Consider the following 20440-nt stretch of genomic DNA (forward strand, 5'->3'; position numbering starts at 1 on the left):
CGCCTTCCACCACCAGTATCTGAATTAAGAAATAAATAAAAAGCACAAATGGTCTAGAGACTCAAACAGAAAAGAAGAAAAAAAGAAACCACACAGATACGTTCTAGCTCAGATGCTAATTGCTGCTAGTGGCATCAACTAATCCTAAGCATGGACTTAACTCCTATAAAACCACATCATTTAAGAAATCTTGTCTTTCCGCAGGCGAGGGGAGGACCAGGAAGGAGCTGGTAGGCGAGACCGTGGTGCTGCAACAGGCTCTGGTGTTTAGGGAAGGAGCTTTGCGATTTCCCACACCGTTTTGAAACTCTGACTGCTGTGCAAATGCCTTCAGTGTATTTCAGATACTGTGATGGAAACTAATCTTGCTCCCAGCTATTCAACAAACAGGCAAGCAATGCTCAACACTTTAATGTACAGCACAGGGGGAGAAGCTGCCTAGTCCTCAGACTCACTTTTAACTGGCAAGAAAATGAGTAATGGGACTATCCAAACAGGATGTATGTATAATGCAGTTAAAAACCCCCCAATCTAAGTGTTTCCAGATCTCCTTGGGACTCGAGTGCATGTGCAGAACACGCTCCTGTCCTTGCACGGCAGCGCAGGTCCTTACAAGCAGAGAGATGTGTTTCCCATACGCAGGATCAAAAGACGCTATCAGGTTTTACAACACATCTCCCAGCGCCATCAGCACCAGTCTGGCAGAGAGCAGCAGCAGCAGAGGTGGAACAGCCACCAACTCAACTTTCCTATTAAAAAAGGTGGAGGGAAGTGGTTGCTCTCAACAACACACACACTTTTTGTTCCTAGGAAGAGATGTATGCAGGTAACGAGTTCTAATGTTACTTTTAAAAGCCCATTTAATACACATGCAAATAAAAACCATCTATTTATTGTTTAGGTAGTTCACTAAGGACTACTTCTGGCTTGCCTTTTGCCTGATTTCTGTAGTACCTTGGACAAAAAGAACTAGCTAGCAAGGAGTCAGTTCCATCATCACATCAGTCTTCAGGTCATGAAATGCTTCTCTCTCCTTGCCAGGCATCTCTGTCAAGGTCCAAACATTTTGGGCAACTGCAATTCCACTGTTTTTGAACACACCGCAGATGGGGAAATCAACTTATGTTGTTAGAAAGCCCTGTAACCCCTCCTCCCAACGCCTGCCAGTAAGAAGTTTCCTTCCTAGCTGGAATAGCCATCAGCAATACTCAGTTGATAGACTCAAGATCTCTCCTCCGATTACGGCACACGTAGGAGTTGAGAACAAAGGAGGCGGGGAGTAGAAACACAACAAAAACCCAAAACATAGTCCTTGAAGTGTGAGTTGCAAGCAGAGAAAGTCAAAGAATAAAGTTATTCAAAGAGCCTAAGAGCAAGCAGGTCGGAGACAAAAACAGTAATTTGGGTTAAATCTCACTTAGACCTACTGCAACAGGTAGAACTTGCTGGCTGTTGGCAGAAAGGTCTCCAACAGCCTTGAAAGTAGACCTTGTAATGCTGCTTTTGATAAAACACATCTAATTTTAAGGTGAAGCATCTACTTTTACTGCATGGGGCAGACAGTATTTCACTCCAATGGCTACATCAGGTGCATGTTACTGTGATCACCTTCTCCTCATGTGAGGAGAAAATACTGCCAGGAGGGTTTTGCTGCAGCAAGAGAAGTCCTGCTTCCAGACAAGAGCGATACATGAGGAAATAGAAATAAAATAGGCAAGAGGCAAAAAACACCCCCCAAGAGCTTAGGGAAAAGAAGTGGAGACAGAAAATGAAACGCAGCAAAGACATCCTCTGGACTTTGAGATGATGTCCACTTGCCCACCCAACACTTGTTTGGCATCCAGTTGGAGTAGAAAAACAAGGTAGGGAACATTGCTATATTTTTGAGTACCAACACTGACGGTCACAACGATACGATAAACCCCCCCAAAACCAGCAGGCAGAAGTGCAGTATTTGGGCACTGCTTTGCTGTTCTTGCTGCCTCAGCAGGGCTTGCCCTTCATCCCAACTCCATCCTGCCAGCCAGTACCCTCAGAGTAGAGGTGGGCCAAGCAGATGGTTTGCCTTGTGAGGAACTAAAGCATGAGAAACTACCTGGGCAAACCCAACTTTGCTCTGAAAAGATGATGCAAAACCAAAGGTGAGGGTTAGATGCAGAGGGAAGGCATCAATAAGGCAGCCAGCTGCACTTCTCTGCAGCTTGAGAGGGTCAGGTTTTCAGCACTGAGCAAGTACCAGAAAAATAAATGATTAAAGGAAATTTGACAAGGAAAGGGGGTGGACGTGGGTAGAGAAACGGGAAGGAAGGAAAGCTCACAAGATCTTGGCAGAAAACCAATAGGTAAGAAAAGAAACAAAAAAAAAAAAGAAAAAAGAAAGCATTAGAAACCATCAGCTGAGTATACCCACGGCTAAGGTGCAAAGCAATGGTCAGTGCAAGCAAGGTTGGGAGATGCTGCCCTGCTCTGCTTGCTGCCAGGCTTGGAGCAGACCTCTCTTTCCAGTGCTGGGACTTATGTGACAACAGCTTCTTGCTTGCCTTTGGTAGCCCACAGAAATGGGGACTGTTGCGGCTTGCATCTGCTGTCAATCAACTCTGCAGTCTATTTGTGCCTTTTTTTCAGTCAACTGACCTTTTTTAGTTTTCCGCTTTTTAAATTTCTGCACTGCTTTAGAAGTGTAAGTCCTCCAAAAATCAAACGCTCCACAATGCAAACAGGGCATGTATCAAAAACAGTCTACAGAGCTGTACTTTTAGTTTCACTGATCTCTGTGCCCTCTCCACCCCTGCACAGCTCTTGCAAAAAAGATCACCTTCTGCTGTTAAAAAAAAGGGGGCGGAAAAGAAAGAAAAACAAAACCCTCACATTTTTCAATGAATTTGTTGTAGGAAGCAGTTCCTATGGCCATTCTGCTGGAGGGCAGAAAATTGAATTTATCGATTCCTCAAGCATGCCAGAGTGTGTAAGAAAGAAACAGGAGGGATTGAAACAAATAGTTGTGTCTCATTCCTGAGCTCCTATTTTCCAGCCTGGTCCAGGAAGAAGGAGGACAACTACCATCATCTCCCTGCAATTTGGTGGCCGACAGGAAACGATTTTGTGGTTTAAAACCAGCTAACAGCAAACCAAGCCCATGTTGAGAGCGAGCCTTGCCACACAACGTACTTTTGTTTGCAGCCTCGGGATTTAATTAAACAGGCAGATAAAACCTACCTTTTAACCCACGCTCCAGGGTGTGCCCCGGTGAGATAAAAAACAGGCTGCAAAAACAGGTCAAAGAGGATCCCATTGCTGGTGCGGCATCTGCGCTGCGCTCCAGCATTATCCCACCACCAGCATCCCAAAGCACTTCTGGATGAGAGCAGTCGCACTGAAAAACCTCAGTTTTTGGCCCAAAGGTGGGTTGTTTAGGTTTCTCCTCTTCAATGCAGAATCGGGGTTATCCAAGGGCTGCCCAGGGCCACAGTGTGGACTAGTAATGTGCTGAGAAATTCAAAATCCATCTCCCTCCTGCTTGTGGCAACCCTCTTCCCACAGGTTTCCTTTCCAGTTGTCCAACAAAATACCCTCTCCATATATCTTCCACCTACAATTTCTTTTTAAAGCATTTCCAAGACAGAAGGAGAAAGAGTAGAAAGGGTAAATCCCTTCTTCCCTCCCCCCCCCCGCTTTTTTTCATCCAACAGAGCTATTATTCCCTTATAAACAGCAACTTCTCCCAGTGACTGAACAAAGCAGCTACTTACATGTCATATTTTAAACAGGCATGTTTTCAGGCCAAGAAATAAACAGTTATATTTTGGCAATCCTTCATTTCCTGTCCTATTTGCAAGCAATAATGTCATGACACGCAGCGTGTCCCATGCCTTCCTCCCTGGCTGAAGCTTGCAGCAAAATAAATTGGCTGAATGAGCTGCCTTTGATACCTACAGAAAAATCACCAGGCAAAAACACAGTGAAAAATGAAGAGGGGGAAAAGAAAAGGAAATAAATTATTTTTTCAGCATAAAGGGCAAACTGTAACATTGATGGACTCAGTATTTAAACAGGCATCGCTGATCTTTGCTCAGTGGTGGAGGGAAGTGGGGTTTTGGGACCAGCAAAAGAACAAATGAGGCTTAAGTTTAATTTTCTTTCCCTAGACTGGGAAAAACGCATCGGCGTGATCTCCCACCACATTCCGCTGTCCTGGACAACACCACAGCAGCCCTACACATATCCCACTTAACCCGGCTCGTTAAAAACCTCCGGGGGACCAGTCCCACTTGCAAACACTTGGCAGGCGTGCTCTGAGCCCGCTGGAATAAATCAAGCGCGCGTTCCGAGGAGCGGGGACACTTCGGGGACACGGGCTCAGGCAGGGCACCGCGGCTCCATCCCAGGCAGCGAGAGGCTGCGGACCAACACTTCCTCGTTCTCTGACCTTTTCCATTTAATTACTTCCTGTGACTTTCTTGGAACCATGCATCGGAACGAGCAGGCGGCAGCCTCCGGCCATAACCGAGTCACTTTAAGGGTTCAGCTCCATCCCCCTACGGAAAGACACCGGCAGCCCATCTGGGAGCTGGTGGTTTTGGAGAGGGTCACCGCTCGCAGTGGGCAGCTGCCCATCGTCTGGATACAGAGGCAGCACTTCCCGAAAACTCTCCCACCCTTGCAGCTTCGTGCCTCCAATTTATTATCAGGCGTCCCCGCTCTCCCCCAACCCTGCAACGTGTGGAGGGGGGGAAGGAGGGAAGCAGAAATAAAGGCTGAGATGCAGATTGAGGCGCTCGCTTTGCAATGACAAATTGACCTCTAAGTATCGATCTGAAATGGTGCAGTGGTGAAGGGACTGATGAGCTTACAGCATCCTAAGCCCCATTTTTTTTTCCTCTCCTCGGTTTCATAAATTGTCTCAAAACTCAAAATCTTATCTAGCTGTTCTCAAGAAATTATTTAAAAAAAGGCAAAAATATGGAGGGAGACCCCCTTGTTGTTTACTTGAAGAGGGTTATTTTAAAAGGCATCCTGACAGTGGTCCTTTTTTTTTTTTGTAATCTGGCTGTTAACATTTGCTCACAGTGCACTCCATGAAACAAGAATAGCTATGCAAATTAAAGCCAGATATCTAGGGCAAATAGCACGCTATACTACCATTGTTCTGACAGCTTGAGAAAACTTATCAGGAGAGCCTGTCCTTATTTCTTTTAACACCATATATATTGGAGAAAAAAAAAAAATCAAATCACTTCACCCACCACTGAAATGAAAAAACAACCCATGAGTCACCGGCTTCAGCGACGCTATCAATCAATGCAAGGCTGGAAGCGAGGAGCTTACAGAGGAAACCATGGCTTACCTAAAACACCTCGCTGGGCCCTGCAAGGAAAAGGCCTGGACTGAACCCCAACAAGCCCAACCACGGCCTCCAAAAGAGCCACTCGGAGTAAGGACCATGAGGCATCATTTATCCTGAAAGCCACCACGTCCAGACCCCAATAAAAAGACTATTGGTGGCCTGGGAATGGGTTGGATACCAGCTCCCCGTGGCCACCAGCACTCCCCATCTCCCAGGGATTGAAGCACAACGTTGTTGGGTTGACTGGTGACCCCACAAGAGATGGTGTGATCCAAGAGCTTCCCTCCCCAGCTCAGGTAGGGACACACATGAAACCCATCAGCTGAAGCCTCCACCAGCATGTCAGCGCAGTGGCACGTGGAGGAAGAATTTACTCCAAAACAAACTGCAGCCTACAATTAAGGGAAGAAAACCCCAACCAACCATCAGAGCCAAGTGCTCGCTGTTTTACACCAACACTCACCTCTGCACCAAGCCCTGCAGGAAAACACATTTGGAGCAATATCTTGCCACAAGATGAAGGCTGGTTGAGCATTAGATTTTGTCCACTGAATTGGGTTAGGTTTGGCCCTGTGTTCTCAAACACAGAGACAGGGACCCACTTCCCCTCCTCTTGTCCAGTTTGCAAAATTGAACAACAAAAAACATAAACCCCAAACAAAGAACCAGCAGGTTTTTATTGGAAATGAGTTGGCCACATTTTTCCAGCCTGTTAGGTCATGGCAATCCACGCAAGAGAAACTCAACTTTTTCTTTTTTTGTTGCAAGAACCTTACGAACTTCAAAATAACCACAATTTCAGAAGCTACATATAAACACGTATTTATAGTCTCTTCATTAAGAACTGCCAAAATAACAACCCCCCTCGGCACGTTGCAGGCAGAAGCCATTTCCTTCGCCACTCATGTTTCTCCAGCAAATCGCCCTAAAATAAGTTTACCAGGACGAAGGTGCGAGTGTGGCACATGCCACCAATTATGATATTTTCTCGGGCTCCAAACGAGCCAAAAAGTTGCACAATTTTGACGCTGCTTTATAAGCCCTGAGAGGAGTCATTTTAAAGCACGGTACATCCTATGGCGCTTGGCACCGACCCAGTCCTGCACGCCAGTGAGTCATTCCTCTTGACTGTCAAAACCCCGAAGGAGATAGCCAGGAACAGCCCTTGGGCCAGCGCGGCGTGAAAAAGCCCTTCCTGCCGTCCCCCTGCAATAGCTTCGGGTTTTATTTTTGGGGAAGAACACATTTAAAAAAAAAAAAAAAAAAAAAGGGAAAAGGGCAGCGTCAGGCATTTTGAAAGCCTCGGCGCGGCCTCTCCTGAGCGGGGGGTTATTCGTGCGGGGAGTTTATCCGCGGGGAGGCGGCGGGAGCGGCAGTGGGTACCCGCATCCCCCCGGGGGTGCGGCGGGGGGGTGCCGGTGAATGGGGAGGCCGCCGGTGACCGGGTTTATGAATGCGGCGTCATGTGACGGCGGCGGCGGCCGCCCTCCTATTCACAAAACGGCGGCGGCCGGGGCGGGGACCCGCGACGTCGTGTGTGTGTGTGTGTCCCCCCCCGCTCCCCGCCTCAAGCTCCGCGTCCCGAACCCCCCCACACACCCCCCACAGACCCGGGGGCCGCGGGGCGGGGGCGCGCAGCGCTCCCCCTTCCTCCTTTCGCCGCCGCTTCCGCCGCCCCCGCCCGGGCGCCCCGAGCCCCTCGGCCGGGGCGGGGAGCGGCGGCGCGGGGCCCCCTCCCCGCGGTGCCCCCGGAACACCGCGCCGCCCTCCCGGGGGTTTTTTATGAATGAAAGGGCCGTATGCAAATGAGCGCGGCCCGGGGGGGAGCGCGAAATGGCGGATGCGCGGGCGGGCGGCGCGCACACGTACGCGCGTGCCCGCCGTCCCTCTGTCCGCCCGCTCCCGGTCCGTCTGTCCGAGGGGAGCGAGCGACCCCCGCACCGCTTCGCGCCGGGGGCAACAAAGGGTGCCCCCCCCCCCGACCCCCCTCCGCCCGCCCGCGGCCCCGCTCACTCGTCAGGGTAGGCTTCCTCGGTCATCTTCTCCCCGTCTAGGCTCATCCCTCGCCGCGGGCGGCCGGGCTGCGCCTCCGCATCTTCCCCGGCGCTTCACATGGCGAGGGAGGCCGCGCCGCGGCGGGCCGGGGCTGGCGGCCGCGCCGGGCCCGACGGCGCGGGAGCGCGGGCGGCGGCGGGGGGTGGGGGGGGAGGAGGAGGAGGAGGAGAAGGGAAAGGGAGGGGGGGGCTACGGCCGCGCTCGTCGCCGGGCGGCGGCGGCCGGGGGCGGAGGAGGAGGAGGAGGCGAGGCGGCGGTCAGCGCGCCGCGGGGGCGCGGCGGGGCGCGGCGGCGGCGGCGGCGGCGCGGGGTCCGGGCCCGGGGGAGCGGCGCAGCGCCCGGGGGCAGGCGGCGGCGCCGGGCCAGCCCCATGGCCGCGCTCACGCCATGGCGGGGCGCCGCGGGGGGCGGCGGAGCCGGGAAGGGAGGGAAGGAAAGGAGCGGGGAGCCCCGGCAGGAAGCGGCGGCGGCGCTGCCGCGGCCGCCGGGAGCGGGGCAGGGCAGCGCCGGACCCGGGAGGGAGGGGACGGAGCCGCAGCGGCGGCGGCGGTGGAAGGAGGAGACGCGGGCGGCGGTGGCGCCGCCCCGGCCCGGCCCCCCGAGCCCCCGCGGCGCAGCGCAGCGCCCCGGGTGCGGTCCCGCCGCGCTCGCCCCCGCCCGCCGGCGCCGCCCCCCGCGCCCGCCGCAGCCCCCGCGCCCCGCCCGCCACCAGCGCCTCCCGCGGCCAGGCCCGGGTGGGATGGGATGGGATGGGACGGGATCGGCCCGCCCGGCTGCAGGTCTGTCCGACCCCGCTCGGCTCGCCCGGTTCAGCCTCCCCCGGCCCCGCTCAGCCCTGCGCAGCCTGACCCAGCGAGTCCTGGCGCAGCGCTGCCAGGCGGCGCTCAGGATCACGAAATCACAGAATCAATTAGGTTGGAGAAGACATCTGAGATCACCGAGTCCAACCTTTGGCCGAACACTGCTATGTCAACTAGACCATGGCACTGAGTGACATGTCCAGTCTTTTCTTAAACACCTTCAGGGACAGTGAGTACACCACCTCCCTGGGCAGCCCATTCCAGTGTCTAATCACCCCTTCTGTGAAGAAATTCCCCCTGATGTCCAGCCTAAACCTCCTGGGTGCAGCTTAAGACTATGTCCTCTTGTCCTGTCACTGATTGCCTGGGATAAGAGGCTGATCCCCACCTGGCTACAACCTCCTTTCACATGGCCAGTTGGTAGTTGTAGAGAATGATAAGGTCACCACTGAGCCTCCTTTTCTCCAGGCTAAACACCTCAGCTGCCTCAGCTACTCCTCACAGGACTTGTGCTCCATTCCCTTCACCAGCTTTGTTGCCCTTCTCTGGACAACTTGGCTCACCTCAGCCTGACCTCTCCAGCCCAGCTGGGTCCAGTTCAGTTTGACCCAGGGGAGTCTGGATCGGCACAGCTCCTTGTCATGGCTGGTGAGACCCGTAGGAAGAATTTCCATACCACAGCGCCATGTGTCCAGTGGGGGATCTGGCAGCCAGTTGGTAAAAGAAGAGCCCAGGGAACCAGTGTTGGCCCCACAGCAGCATGTCCTGAGGTGATGGGGCTCCTCAGCCCATACATCTGGTTTCTCACCACCCTTGTGTTCTTCCCACTGTACCTTCCCCTCGTGAGAGCTCAAATCGACATGTAGCCATATTCAGCATTGCTATGGGGTCTGTGCTGGCATTCTGGTAGCATCGTGCAGCTTGTTTTGTAGGCCAGTTTAAATGTGTTTTTTTTCTGCAGAGAACAGTGCCATAACTGTAAACACTCTCCCAACTTGTGTCTATAGCTACACCTTGACATCTGCCCTCAGGACTTGTTTGGTCCGCAGAGGAGGGGGTAAAAGGAGCTCACTATTGAAAAGAAAGTTTGGCCCATGAATCTGAATAACCAGCAGTGAGTTTTGGTTTTGCTTTCTACACCAGGTGCTCTGTGATCAGGCAATCCTGGGAGAAGAAATGTGTCTGTCCCACCCAAGCTCATCACCTTGACCTTCCAGCTTCCATAGGCCCCTCCCGTTGAAGCATCCCTTTCCCATTGCAGGTAGGGAGATGTGCCTTCTCTGCTCTCATTGCATAGGGATATTCAATCTCAATGTGGCTGCAATTCCTGAGGGAGCCACTTGCTCATTTGTCCTTCAAATCTAGTCTGTGGGATTTAGTCTTCAAGGGACCTTCAAGTTTTGGTGTGGAAATTGTGTTTCTGCTCTGTTGGGTTTCAGTTTCTAAGTGCTGATAATTTTCTTTTCAGGAACAGAAATGGACACTTGGAGAAAAATCTGTGGACTGCTAGTAATGCGATGAAGGCAAGAGCTTTGAGGTCTTCCTTCTGGGCAGTCACCCCCAGGGAGAAGCAGCATATCCTTTGGAGGTGGTACCAGAATCCACTGCTTTGGGGGCATTACAATGTTATGGTGATGCTCCTGCCACTGCCAGAGGTTTGGCCATAACACCAGACAATATATGAGAGTGCAAGCCTTCTTTCCAACCCTTGGCAGCCCATGGCATGCTCTTTTGGGTAGAAATGCTGCCTATCTCCCCACCCCCTTCCCACCCATTCATTCCTCTGCAAAGCACAGTTTGTCACCCCTTCGGCTAATGCACCCCCCGAGCTGAGGAGTGACACTGCTGGATCTGCTGAATAGTCCCAGCTAATAATACCCCCCAATACCTCTTTATTTTGGAAAGTTATTCAAGGATCCAACTTGCAGAATGGCATGATAAACATCTTGGCAAAGCTGAGTTGGCAGCAAAAGGAAGTGTCAGGGCAGGAGTAAATGGTTAGGGGCAAGGAAATGGCAGGAACGTCTTCAGCTGCTGTACAATAAAAGACCAGAAGTAATGATTTGACACATTTGTACCCATCCTATGTCTTTTTTTTCCAAAGGATGTTGTGATCGCACAAACCTCTAACATCCTTAAAACCTTTCATGCCAAAAATTTCCATGGTCAGCAGGAACATCAATGCATCTGAAGTGGGGAGTATGGCATTTAGCAATTGGTTACTACAGAAGCAGAATAAGGGCAGAGTTATGGCCATGTGAAAAAAACCCAGGGCACAATCTTGTAATTAAAAGGCCATCATAATGCATGTACCACTGAGGAGTACAGGGTATTAATCACTGTCTGATTAATACTTGAGAGCTTGTCTGTGTGATCTGGATGTATTTTTATGTGCTCACGTTGTGTATGCACGTATTTGGCCCAGTGGTGAGAAGCAAATGTGTCTGAGGCTTGGAAGCTGAAGTTTCACTTGATCTGGCTTCTTGAGTCATTTCCTGTGGATTTGCAAGATCTCATATTTGATCTCTGCTTTCACTGTCCTACTAATTTAGAAGCTGCTGAGCGATGTATTCTCTGAATGATTTCTCTCCCTCTTGATATTACTTTCATGCCGATAGATACTCAATTTTGTTTCTCTGATATTCAGGTTACTGTGCCGGTTCTTGCGAGTGGCGCGTTCGAGATGACTGACTTTTCTGAATGAAAAGGCTCCCTCTCAGAGGTGTGATTTCTGTTTGTGCCTTGTGTTGTTTGTATACAGAGTTTCTGCTCAGACACAGAATAGTGCTTCCCTGTGATGTGTTCATTACAGTACCTAGAATTAATTAGCTATGGGTGGCAGAGCTTCAAGGCAGCAGCTCCTGCATACTAACGATTTGCATGCTGTGACTGTCCTGTGTTTTGTATTCAAAAGAAACATTTATTTTGCAAAGTAATGCTTTAGCTGTTGCAGAGAATCTGGCATATGGACCTCGTTTCTGCTTGGATTGGAATGGACTTCCCTGAGTGCAGTTACACCTTTAGCTACCACTTATTTAAGGGTGAGAAGCAACTGGGATTTGAAGTGGCAAACTTCAGGATGGCATTTACTGCAGGCTTGCAACGTAACCTCCTACCTTCACTTACTCTTGCTTGTAAAACCTTTGAGCTGAAGTCTTCCACACTGTTGATTTAGGAACCTAAATATGAATGTTGGTACCCTATTGACTGTGCTGAATTCAATGATTTTTCCACTGACTCACTCGGTGACTTTGAATGAGTGAGGAGTGGAAGTCAGCAGTCCTGAATCATGCCATCCTCCAGACAATTACCCCCCTCACCGATAATTCTTTCGAGCAGCAATCATATTTTAAAAGCAATGATTACATCTGTGTTTTCCCCCATTATAATTGCTCAGAATTTAAGAGCCACAGAAACAATCTGCAACATTTGCAGTCAGCTTGAAATCTTTCAGTTGACACTTTTTGGGAGGTCAGAGACTGTGGAAATACTAAGGGTTCTTTTCAGCAGGAGTGAGATTTCAGCATGCGGTTTGGAGAATTGTTGGGATCATTTCAGGCACCTGCCAGGGAAAGAAGAGGTGGAGAACTCCTTGCAGTCTTCCCAGGATGTCGTTTTGGAGGGTGGTAAGATCAGAGCAGGAAAGCAGAAAGGACCCTCACTGCCAGATGAGCTGGTTTGCTCAAGAACTGACTATCCCACTGTTTTCTAGTTTTTATTTCTTTGTAACCCTGTGTTTTACTAGGGCTGAAAGTGGCAACAAATCTTAGGAGATCTCTTGTGCCGTTGCCTGTGTGATTTTTCAGGACACCAAGGGATCAACCTGGGCAACAGCAATGACTGTGCTGGTGTCTGGGAAGGCATGGACCAGTGCATGCAGTCAACCATGAGTCACCTGTGTGGGACAAATCTGCTGTCATTTGTAGCTGATTTCACGAAACCATGCGCTCTCCTTCACCCTCTCCCAAAATGCAAACAAAGTTTATTGAAATGAGGAGACTGTGAGGAAAAGGGGTCTTTTCAAAACCCTTGCCTTCTAACTGGGCACTCTATTGCCCTCGTAATATTCAGCAGTACGTGATTTATAGCTCCCCTGACACGATGGTTTGGTGTTTCCTTTGTGTGCATAACTTCCTTTTGATATAAAGGGATGATAACAAACCTAAACTGTAATCTCACTAGCACATGACACATTGTCTTCGTGGTGCAGATGGCAGGAAAATGCTCTGATCTCGAGTTCAGCGCTTCAGCCTTCCCGCCCCCACTCCAAATTCCACCCTGGTAACAGGGTGGGTGTTAGCAGTGTTGGTGGGGGCGATTCCTTCAGATGCAGTGATGCAGGATGATGTTTTTGGGAGTCCCACTGGAGTTGAGTCCCTGGTATGGACTCAGCAAGAGATGGGTGCACAGCTGCTGCTTTAACTTCTTGCTTACCTTTTTGTGCTGAATGACTGGAAGGAAAAACTGCTACAAAACCTTCACTTACCACTGTCAGTCCCCCAGCAGTGCTTTCCTTCTGTGCATTCCCAACTCAGCGTGCCCTGGCCCATCAAATCAAAAAAATAATGTGCACAAACTCTGCAACTGTCACGGCAACCTCAGGATTAGTCCTAAAGCCGGGCTACTTTTGGCATGAGGGAAGGGCTGCTCTTCTCTTGAGATGCCTTTCCACCCTTGAGAGGTTTCTGCATTTTTGATACAGCTGCTTCTAGAGCCTCATGGGAGCTGAACAAACAGATGTCAAATAATCTGTTCTTACTTCAGGGAGCACAAAAGTGGATGGGTCTGGGATAAACACTGGAGCTGTGCACACCTTCTCCTCCCCTCCTCGGGGATTATTTGAATTAGTCTTGAACCCTTAAGTGTATTTCAAAAAGTATAATTCACTTGGGTGTTCCTCCCTGTCTTGCACAGCTATTGTGAGACCATCCCTTCTGAACACTTATGTCCCCTTTATTGCAAAACTCTTTGATTGGCCTCAGCAGGTGACACAACAAACAGTTGACTACTTACTTTAGCAAAACCAGTTTTCATGGCTTGACCTCCTTTTCTCACCCAGTGTCTTGCTGTGAGTAGAGGGTCCTATTCAGTGTCTGAGCAGTTGTAATTGCAGGATTACCCAGTCCAGGCCCAGACATGGGAGAAACCCCCCCACAGGCATTGATCAGGAAAGGCTTCTGGAGTTAAATTAAGCTTTTGAAATATGGAAATGAGGACATGGCTTAGTCAGGCGTTCAGTGGCATATGATACACAGGGGAAATGAGTTATATGCACCCTATTTGTGTTCCTCTGAACCCAGCCCTCAGCTTCAGGGCTGCTCGGTGACATGACCCATGCAGAACTTTAAAGATGCTTGACAATGTTTGATTTCAAAGGGTGCCAGTCCACCCTCTTCTCCAGGCAGATATTTTTCCTTGTGTCAACATCCTCATAACAACTCCAGCTAGGCAAATATAGCACATGGCTTATGAGTGTCCTGGAAGGACTCAGAGGTGGAGAGTTAGAGCTAAAGAAGGTTCATGGTTAACCCCATGCACCACTGAATAGCTTTTCCAGGGATAAATCACTGCACATGATGAAGAAGCTGGGAGGAGAGTTTAATGGTCCTGCAGAGAGCACCACCTTAGACAGCCATCCCTCAAGATATTCCCAAGGATTCTCATGGAAAATAATCCTACGCTCCTTTTATGTCCTAGTAATCACACACATATTATGCTTCCCTGCCCAGTTCTAAGGAGAAAGGTAATTAGTCACTCCACACAAACCTTTTGGGACTATGCATATACTCTAGTATGGAATACAGCTCCGTCTGGAAGGGAATAAAAATGCACAACTCTGCTCTATGTGTGGTTATTAACATAAGCTGCCATTTGCAGGAACTGGGTGCAAGGCCTTCCACGTGCTCCCTGCCAGCTGCATCTCCAGCAGCATTGGCTGCCAGGCTTAACAAAGCCCAGAAATGGAAGCCCAGGTTATGAGAGCTTCACACCTGCAACGCCAAAAGCACAGGCTTGACTCCTGCTCACAAAACTCCCTTGTTTTAGATAGCAGACTCTCCAGTTTCTTAGAGAAAAAAAAAAAAAAAAAGGCTGGTTATTGCTGGGTGTGTGTTCTGACCTTAAAAGCTGAAAGTAAAAACTCTCCCAGATATAGGGTGTGCTGAAGTGGCAGCTGAAGGGCTTTTTTTGTTCGTTCTGCAGTTAATACCATCGTGCTAAAATTGCACAGGGAGGAGTGGGGGTTAATTTAAGATTTAGTGTGACCAAAAAGAATTATTTAGAAAACAACAAATGGATGACATTCTGAAAAATAAGCTTGATTTCCATAGTCAGGACTACTTGACTTAAGTTGCAGGGGATGTGAAGGAAGCCTCCTGGATCCATGGCAGGTAAACATTTGCTTTTGATTCTGTTTTTCTCTTCAAGTGTAGAAACCCCAGCATTTACACTTAAATGGATGTGCTGTAAGCTATGTTTAGGAAGAGAATTTCATCCCCTCCTGCACGTACTTTTAACACATGATAATTATTTGACTGCAGCTTTACAAAGTATGGCTGGAGGGATGGTTTGTAAGGGAGGAGTTACATGGCACTGATAACTGCCTGACTCAGCCCCACTGAAGGCAGTGGCAGCAGGATCAGGCCATCCAGAAGAGATATTTTATTTTAAATGTCAATTATGTGCCTTCAGTGGCTTCTGGTAAATTCCTGCCTCCTGATTTCACACGTTGGAGAACACACCTGTCTGCTGGAGCGATGAATGTCTTCAGGGTCACGTGTTCAATGTGGACAGGAATCTCTGCATTTTATCACCTTTTTTTTTAAAAAAAAACAAACCAGGGAGCCAGAGAGCTTATGAAGATGATGTTTTGGTGACTGATGCCATTGGTTTTGTCTTCATCAAACATATCCCAGAGAATGTGCCCTTCCTTTATTTTTTGCTTTCTGCTTCTTCTCTCCCACCTGATCTGTTCCTTCTATACAACAGGAGCTATAGTCCAAAATTCATCAAGGGGGGGAAAAAACTGCCCTAACCACATGTCCAGATGGATTACCTTGCATATAACTGGTTCTGCTTGTGCCAAAGCCATTGCCACACTACCAGTATTTAATTTATTATTGCACAAAATGCTCTAGATAGCTGTGACATTAAAAAGCTTTTCATAAATTGGTTCCTGCTCAGCTCTGAAGAGATTTGGGTCTTTTCTTTGATGTTTCTCAGTCTAAGAAAGTGAAAGCTCTCCTACAAGACTTGATCAAAGTCCTGTGAGATGGCAGTCTGAGTTTTGGCCCTTCCTCTCTTGGAGGAAAGCAAACCAGGACAAGTCTTTGTCTTCTTGAAAGAAACATGGACAACTGTCTTCTTTAAAATCCTATGAGGATGGAAAGCAGAAGTTATTTTCACTTTTCTGTAGCAAGGTCAACTCTATCCCCTGTGCAGATGGACTTAACCTCCCCAAGTAACAGGATGAGCAAGGCACCTTTTGAGAAGGGTCACCAGAGCCTGTTGCTTTGTGCTTTCTGAAGAATGCTAGCAGTGGAAAGGGCTTCGTGCCACTACCATACAGCTGTCACCAAAATCACAGCCAGAGGTTTATTTGATCATAAAATCTGCTACAGCAGGAAGCGGTGGAAGCTCTGCAGTAACTTACTTTGCTGCACACAGCTACCCCAACAGGGGCTTTGACCTTTTAACAATGGCACTTCATTATACGGAATTTTCTTATGTTAATTTTCCAGGTATTGAGGGGAAGAGGATCACTGAGAAACATGAGATCTTGAAAAAAAAATTTAAAAAATGTAATAAATCATATACTGTGACTTTTGATATAGTTAGTACATCCATGTAATAACATCTGGTATTACTAGTCTTCATTTGTATCCTTCACAGTCATTTATAGGGGTGGAGAAGAGTGTTGGTCTTCCATTACAGCAGAAGAAATCACAGCCTGACGAGATACCCAGGTGTTAGGGAGAGGACTTGAACTCAGGAGCATTTGGGAGTCATCTAGGACAGGAAAACAACACCTACTCAAGTTTAATTCCCTGTGCTTTTTTATGTGTGTCTAGTTGCTTGGCTGTGAGTGGTATTTAAATCCCCTGAGCCCCTCTGTTCACTTGTAATTTACTATCAGAAAAGACAGAAATAAATTCTAACATGTTTGTGAGACATACCAGAATTACTTCAAACTTAGGACAACTTGGAGTAAACTTAAATGCTTCAAAGCCTAAATATCACACTGCTAATTATCTTCTTATTAGTTTAAATCATCATGGATTAAAATGAAATGCTGCTGTGAAAACTGCCCCATCAAACTGAACGTGGTTGTAGCTGTTTGCCTGGTGTGGCCTGAGTAAAAGTGCTCCACTGTGCATTTCCACCTTAGGAAAATTCTTTATGCCCTGATTTCCAAGTTCGAAAATAACTCTCTACAGATGAAACACATTTTTCACCCTTCAAAGAAGTGTTTTCACCTACAAATACTCCTTGCTGCCTAAACAAGAGCCCTTTCCTTTACACTTGTGCCAACATGTAACTTGGATAAAGAATTAAACTTAGATTCTTAGTTATAATGCTTCCCCTGACTTTTTTTTTTTTTAAATAATGACTGTAAGACCTGTGCCGCCTTCTTTCTGAATTTTAATCTTTCTAGTGAAGGTGTGTTTGAAGAAGGCACACCCTTCAGAAAATGTTTTGTGGTATCGTATTTGTGCCTTTAGTGTTGAGGACGAGCTTGCCTTTTCAATATTAAATGCACTTTTCAGGGTCTTACATCACAGAGGCCTAAATTAAAACATGCTTACCATAAAGGGGTGCAGCATATGCATTCATCCTGGAAATTGCACTGTGACATGAAAGATATCCAAGCACTACGTGTAATTTTGAAGATGAGCAAGGCTTGGCCTTTCAGATGTCCCACGCGAGGGAAGCACCCACATCCCGCAAAATTGTAAGCTTCTGAATCATGGAAGTGGGATCATAAAGCCTCTAATTCCCACTGGTTTGAAGATGTGTGGGACTGTGAAAATTAAGCCCAGTGCTGGATCGGGGGTGGATGTGAGCCTGTGCAGGAACCCCTGTGACCTGGCACCCAGCATGACCCAGGGAGCTGCAGGGCTCAGGGATGGGGTAGCTCTCACTTTCTGCCTCCCAGCTCCTCCTCCATGTGGTTTTAAGGCTCCGGGGTCAAGATCTGGTTGCTCACCACGGTGTGAAAATTTTGCTTAGTGGTTTGCAGGCTGAGAAGGGCTGGTCATGCCCTGTGTAAAGAATTATTTGTTTAGCTCTAAGTGTCTTTTTCTTAATTAAGCCTGACAAAGAAAATGTTTCCTCTCTGGTATGGTGGTATAGACCAGGAGTAAGACCACTGGCACCCTTATTTTGGATATATATACCGTGGTGAGACCAGCAGCTGGCCTTTAACATACCGTGAAGGTATGCAGCTATGGGTGCACCTTGCTGCAGGCTGTGCACCCCTGCAGATCTAGAGACCTTCTTTCTGGGTTCATGTGGGATTAATGCCAAGTTCATCCTCCACATCCATGTCTCCCAGGGGACAAACTGTAGCTTCCAAGAGCCATTGGCTCCATGAGCCTATGGGTATACAGAGGGAACTCCCAAACTCCAACCAGAGTGAGACTTCCTGCCTCTATTCAATGTCAATTTTTACTCATAACTCTTGCAGGGACAAATTTTGCAATCCATTCCAAGTATTGGATATTGGCAATCCCTCTCCTAAAGTGCCATGGTTGGAGAGTATCCTGGGCTAACTTTGGAGGCTCTAGACTCTCCTGTTTCTAGATATTGCAGTAAATGTTATTTAGCCTCCTGTGGGGTTACTGGGCTCGACAGAAATGTCCTAATCAAGCTCACAAGGAAGAGAAAATATGGGAATATTTGCTGCCAGAAGACACTGCCTCCCTTGACATTTTTGTCTGCAAAACAATGGCTTATAGAGAGTTTTAAACTGGAAGGTGTTGTTGGGTGTTTTCTTTTTAATTTTTTGATTTTTGTTTCCTGTAGGAGACCCTCTGAATTCCTTAATGTTGTCATTGAGTCCTAGGGATTTCCCTCCCTCTCCTCTTTCAGTTGTGCTACATCTCCCAAGTTGCCTGCAATGTGAAATTGCTGAGGGAAGACATTTCTGTTTAAACTGAAAGCCATGAATACAAGAGCTGCTCCTCCCAAAGGAAATGTTGTTGTTCTTTTTACTTCCATGTCCTCAAATAAGTCATAATCTTTGCTCTGTACCCTGGTATTTCCACTTGGGACTTCCCAGTTTCCTATAAATTCTGTTTTACTCTCTTGCTGAGTCTGTGGAACCAGATACTAAATCCATCTTACTGAAAAAAAAAAAGAAAAGAAAAGAACAATAAACCCCTAATTGAAATATTTTGCTGAAAAATGCCACACCATAGTGATTTTTGAAACAAAAGCCCTAGAAATACTTTTTTTTCTTTTCTAAACTAGGAAAAGAAAAGCAATTCACTTTTAGTGGAATTGGAAGTCTTGTGTGGTATGCAGTGCCAGCTTCAGGAAAAGGAGAGCCCGACTTTGTCTTTTTATGTGTATTTGTGTGTCTTTGTTATCAATATTGTAGAGTCACTCTTGGCAAGTTTTGCCATGATGTTAAGGAGAAGGTGGCTGTTCCAGGTACTGTGAACTCCTCTAAAACCTCAGTCAAACCTCAGGGGCTCTGCCCCCCACTTCTCTCTGACGGAGGGCAACCAGATGTCCAAGCTCTGTGTCCATTCTGGAGTCCTAAGAAGAATCTTTGGGATATTGTTTTGTCCTGGTTTTTTTTTGGTGTGTGGGATTTTGTTTTTTGTTTTGTTTTGTTTGTTTTGGTTTGGTTTTTGGTTGGTTGGTTGGTCGGGGTTTTTTTTGGGCTGGATATGGTTTTTCTCCCATCAAGCCATTCTTACTTTTCAGTGTTCTGGTGTTATTCCATGCCAAGAAGACAGGAGTCTCCTATGCAGGAGACTTGTGCCTGACCCACCTCACTACCCTCCCCAGCTCTTCCTCCCTTCACTGCTCCTTTCTCCCTTCAGAGTCATCACCCAACTAAGTTCCTTATAACTTTGGTGCATTTATACCCTTGCTCTCCCAGATCTTGAGGGATGAATTCCCTGTTGATCCCACCCAGAGGGATCATTCTTTTGTGTGTAGTGACTTTAGGCTGCATCATGCAGCACCTCAATCCGGGAGTCCCTGGCCGAAACCCAAACACCATGTTCCCCTCCACCACGTGAAAACGAAAGTCAGCTTGGCCACAGCAAAACCACACAGCCGTGGCAGAGCCTCATGTGTTTGTGGAGATGGTGTAAAGCACCCAAACCTTTTCTTCAGATTTTCAAGGGGTGCAAAATACACAGATGTGTCCATCGGCGGGACCTCCAGAAGGACAAAAGGCCACTGGGATCCCCACTATGAAAAGCTGCCCTAAGGTCGGTGACACAGGATTTCTGCAAGCTTGTGCTTATCTTATAGACAAATCTCCTGGGGAGGAAAAGTCAGACACACACACAGGTACAGTGAGCACAGCTGTCTGTAGTGGGGCTGTAAGGAACCGCCGGAAACCCATGGAGGAAGATGCAAGAGAAAAAAAAAAAAAGAAAAGGGGAAAAAGGCAGGGCTTGGCTGCCCTTGCAAGCAGAGTAACATCACAAAAGAGACACATGTTAGGCAGGTTTAGACTATTAAATCCTTTCAGTGTTCTGTAGATGGTGAAACAGAGGGAAAGAAATTTCACTGTGCATTAGTGCAGTGGTAACATGATGTTTTCAGGAGAGTGCACCCATGAGCAGGCACAGCAGCTTGCCATGCTGATAAAGCTTGTTTCTGGTCTGGAATAGGGGAAACTGAGCCATGGGAGCAAATCAACTTGCCAAAGCCACACAGCAAGTGTGACAGAGTTAGAAAGATTAAATATGAACAGATTGCCCTTACCCTTCCTGCTTCATGCACGCATGTAAAGACAGTGCCTGCACTGAGTGTTTCCGATGCTCCTGAAATTCTGAAGTCAGGTGGCCTAGATAATATTGACTCACTTCTTATGTAGAAGTTATAGATGGAGTAAAAATGAGCCACTCGAGTGTTCAGTTTGCCCCAACAGGAGCAGAAATCTGTTGCTCACTCCATGTTAGCCCATGCACTGTATGTCAGGGAGGCACAAAGCAGAGAATATGCCCTCTGGGAGACCTGGGGAAATAAGAGCTGCCTCAGTTTAGGGGCTGAGCTG

General features: G+C 48.0%; 1 protein-coding gene and 1 long non-coding RNA gene across 5 annotated transcripts in view; one reads left to right on the forward strand and one right to left on the reverse strand.

The window, feature by feature from the left end:
- SPRED2 (sprouty related EVH1 domain containing 2) overlaps nucleotides 1–7480 on the reverse strand; it is a 60037-nt gene extending 52557 nt beyond the window's left edge. The window contains exon 1 of the mRNA XM_032681541.1: nucleotides 7358–7480. Coding sequence (XP_032537432.1) covers nucleotides 7358–7404 — 47 coding nt within the window. The 5' untranslated portion in view covers nucleotides 7405–7480. The remainder of the gene's footprint in view (nucleotides 1–7357) is intronic.
- LOC116783739 lies at nucleotides 7152–16804 on the forward strand. Of its 4 annotated transcripts, XR_004355807.1 has the most exons (5): nucleotides 7236–7365; nucleotides 9343–9460; nucleotides 9668–9787; nucleotides 10847–14588; nucleotides 16100–16804. It is a non-coding gene; the product is annotated as an uncharacterized LOC116783739 (long non-coding RNA). The 4 variants fall into 4 exon arrangements; XR_004355806.1 differs by having other exon boundaries at nucleotides 10847–16804; XR_004355804.1 differs by lacking the exons at nucleotides 10847–14588; nucleotides 16100–16804 and having other exon boundaries at nucleotides 7152–7365; nucleotides 9668–10270.
- The last annotated feature ends 3636 nt before the right edge of the window (nucleotides 16805–20440 follow it).

Source organism: Chiroxiphia lanceolata, chromosome 3 (assembly GCF_009829145.1).
Source record: "Chiroxiphia lanceolata isolate bChiLan1 chromosome 3, bChiLan1.pri, whole genome shotgun sequence".
NCBI classification, from domain to species: domain Eukaryota; kingdom Metazoa; phylum Chordata; class Aves; order Passeriformes; family Pipridae; genus Chiroxiphia; species Chiroxiphia lanceolata.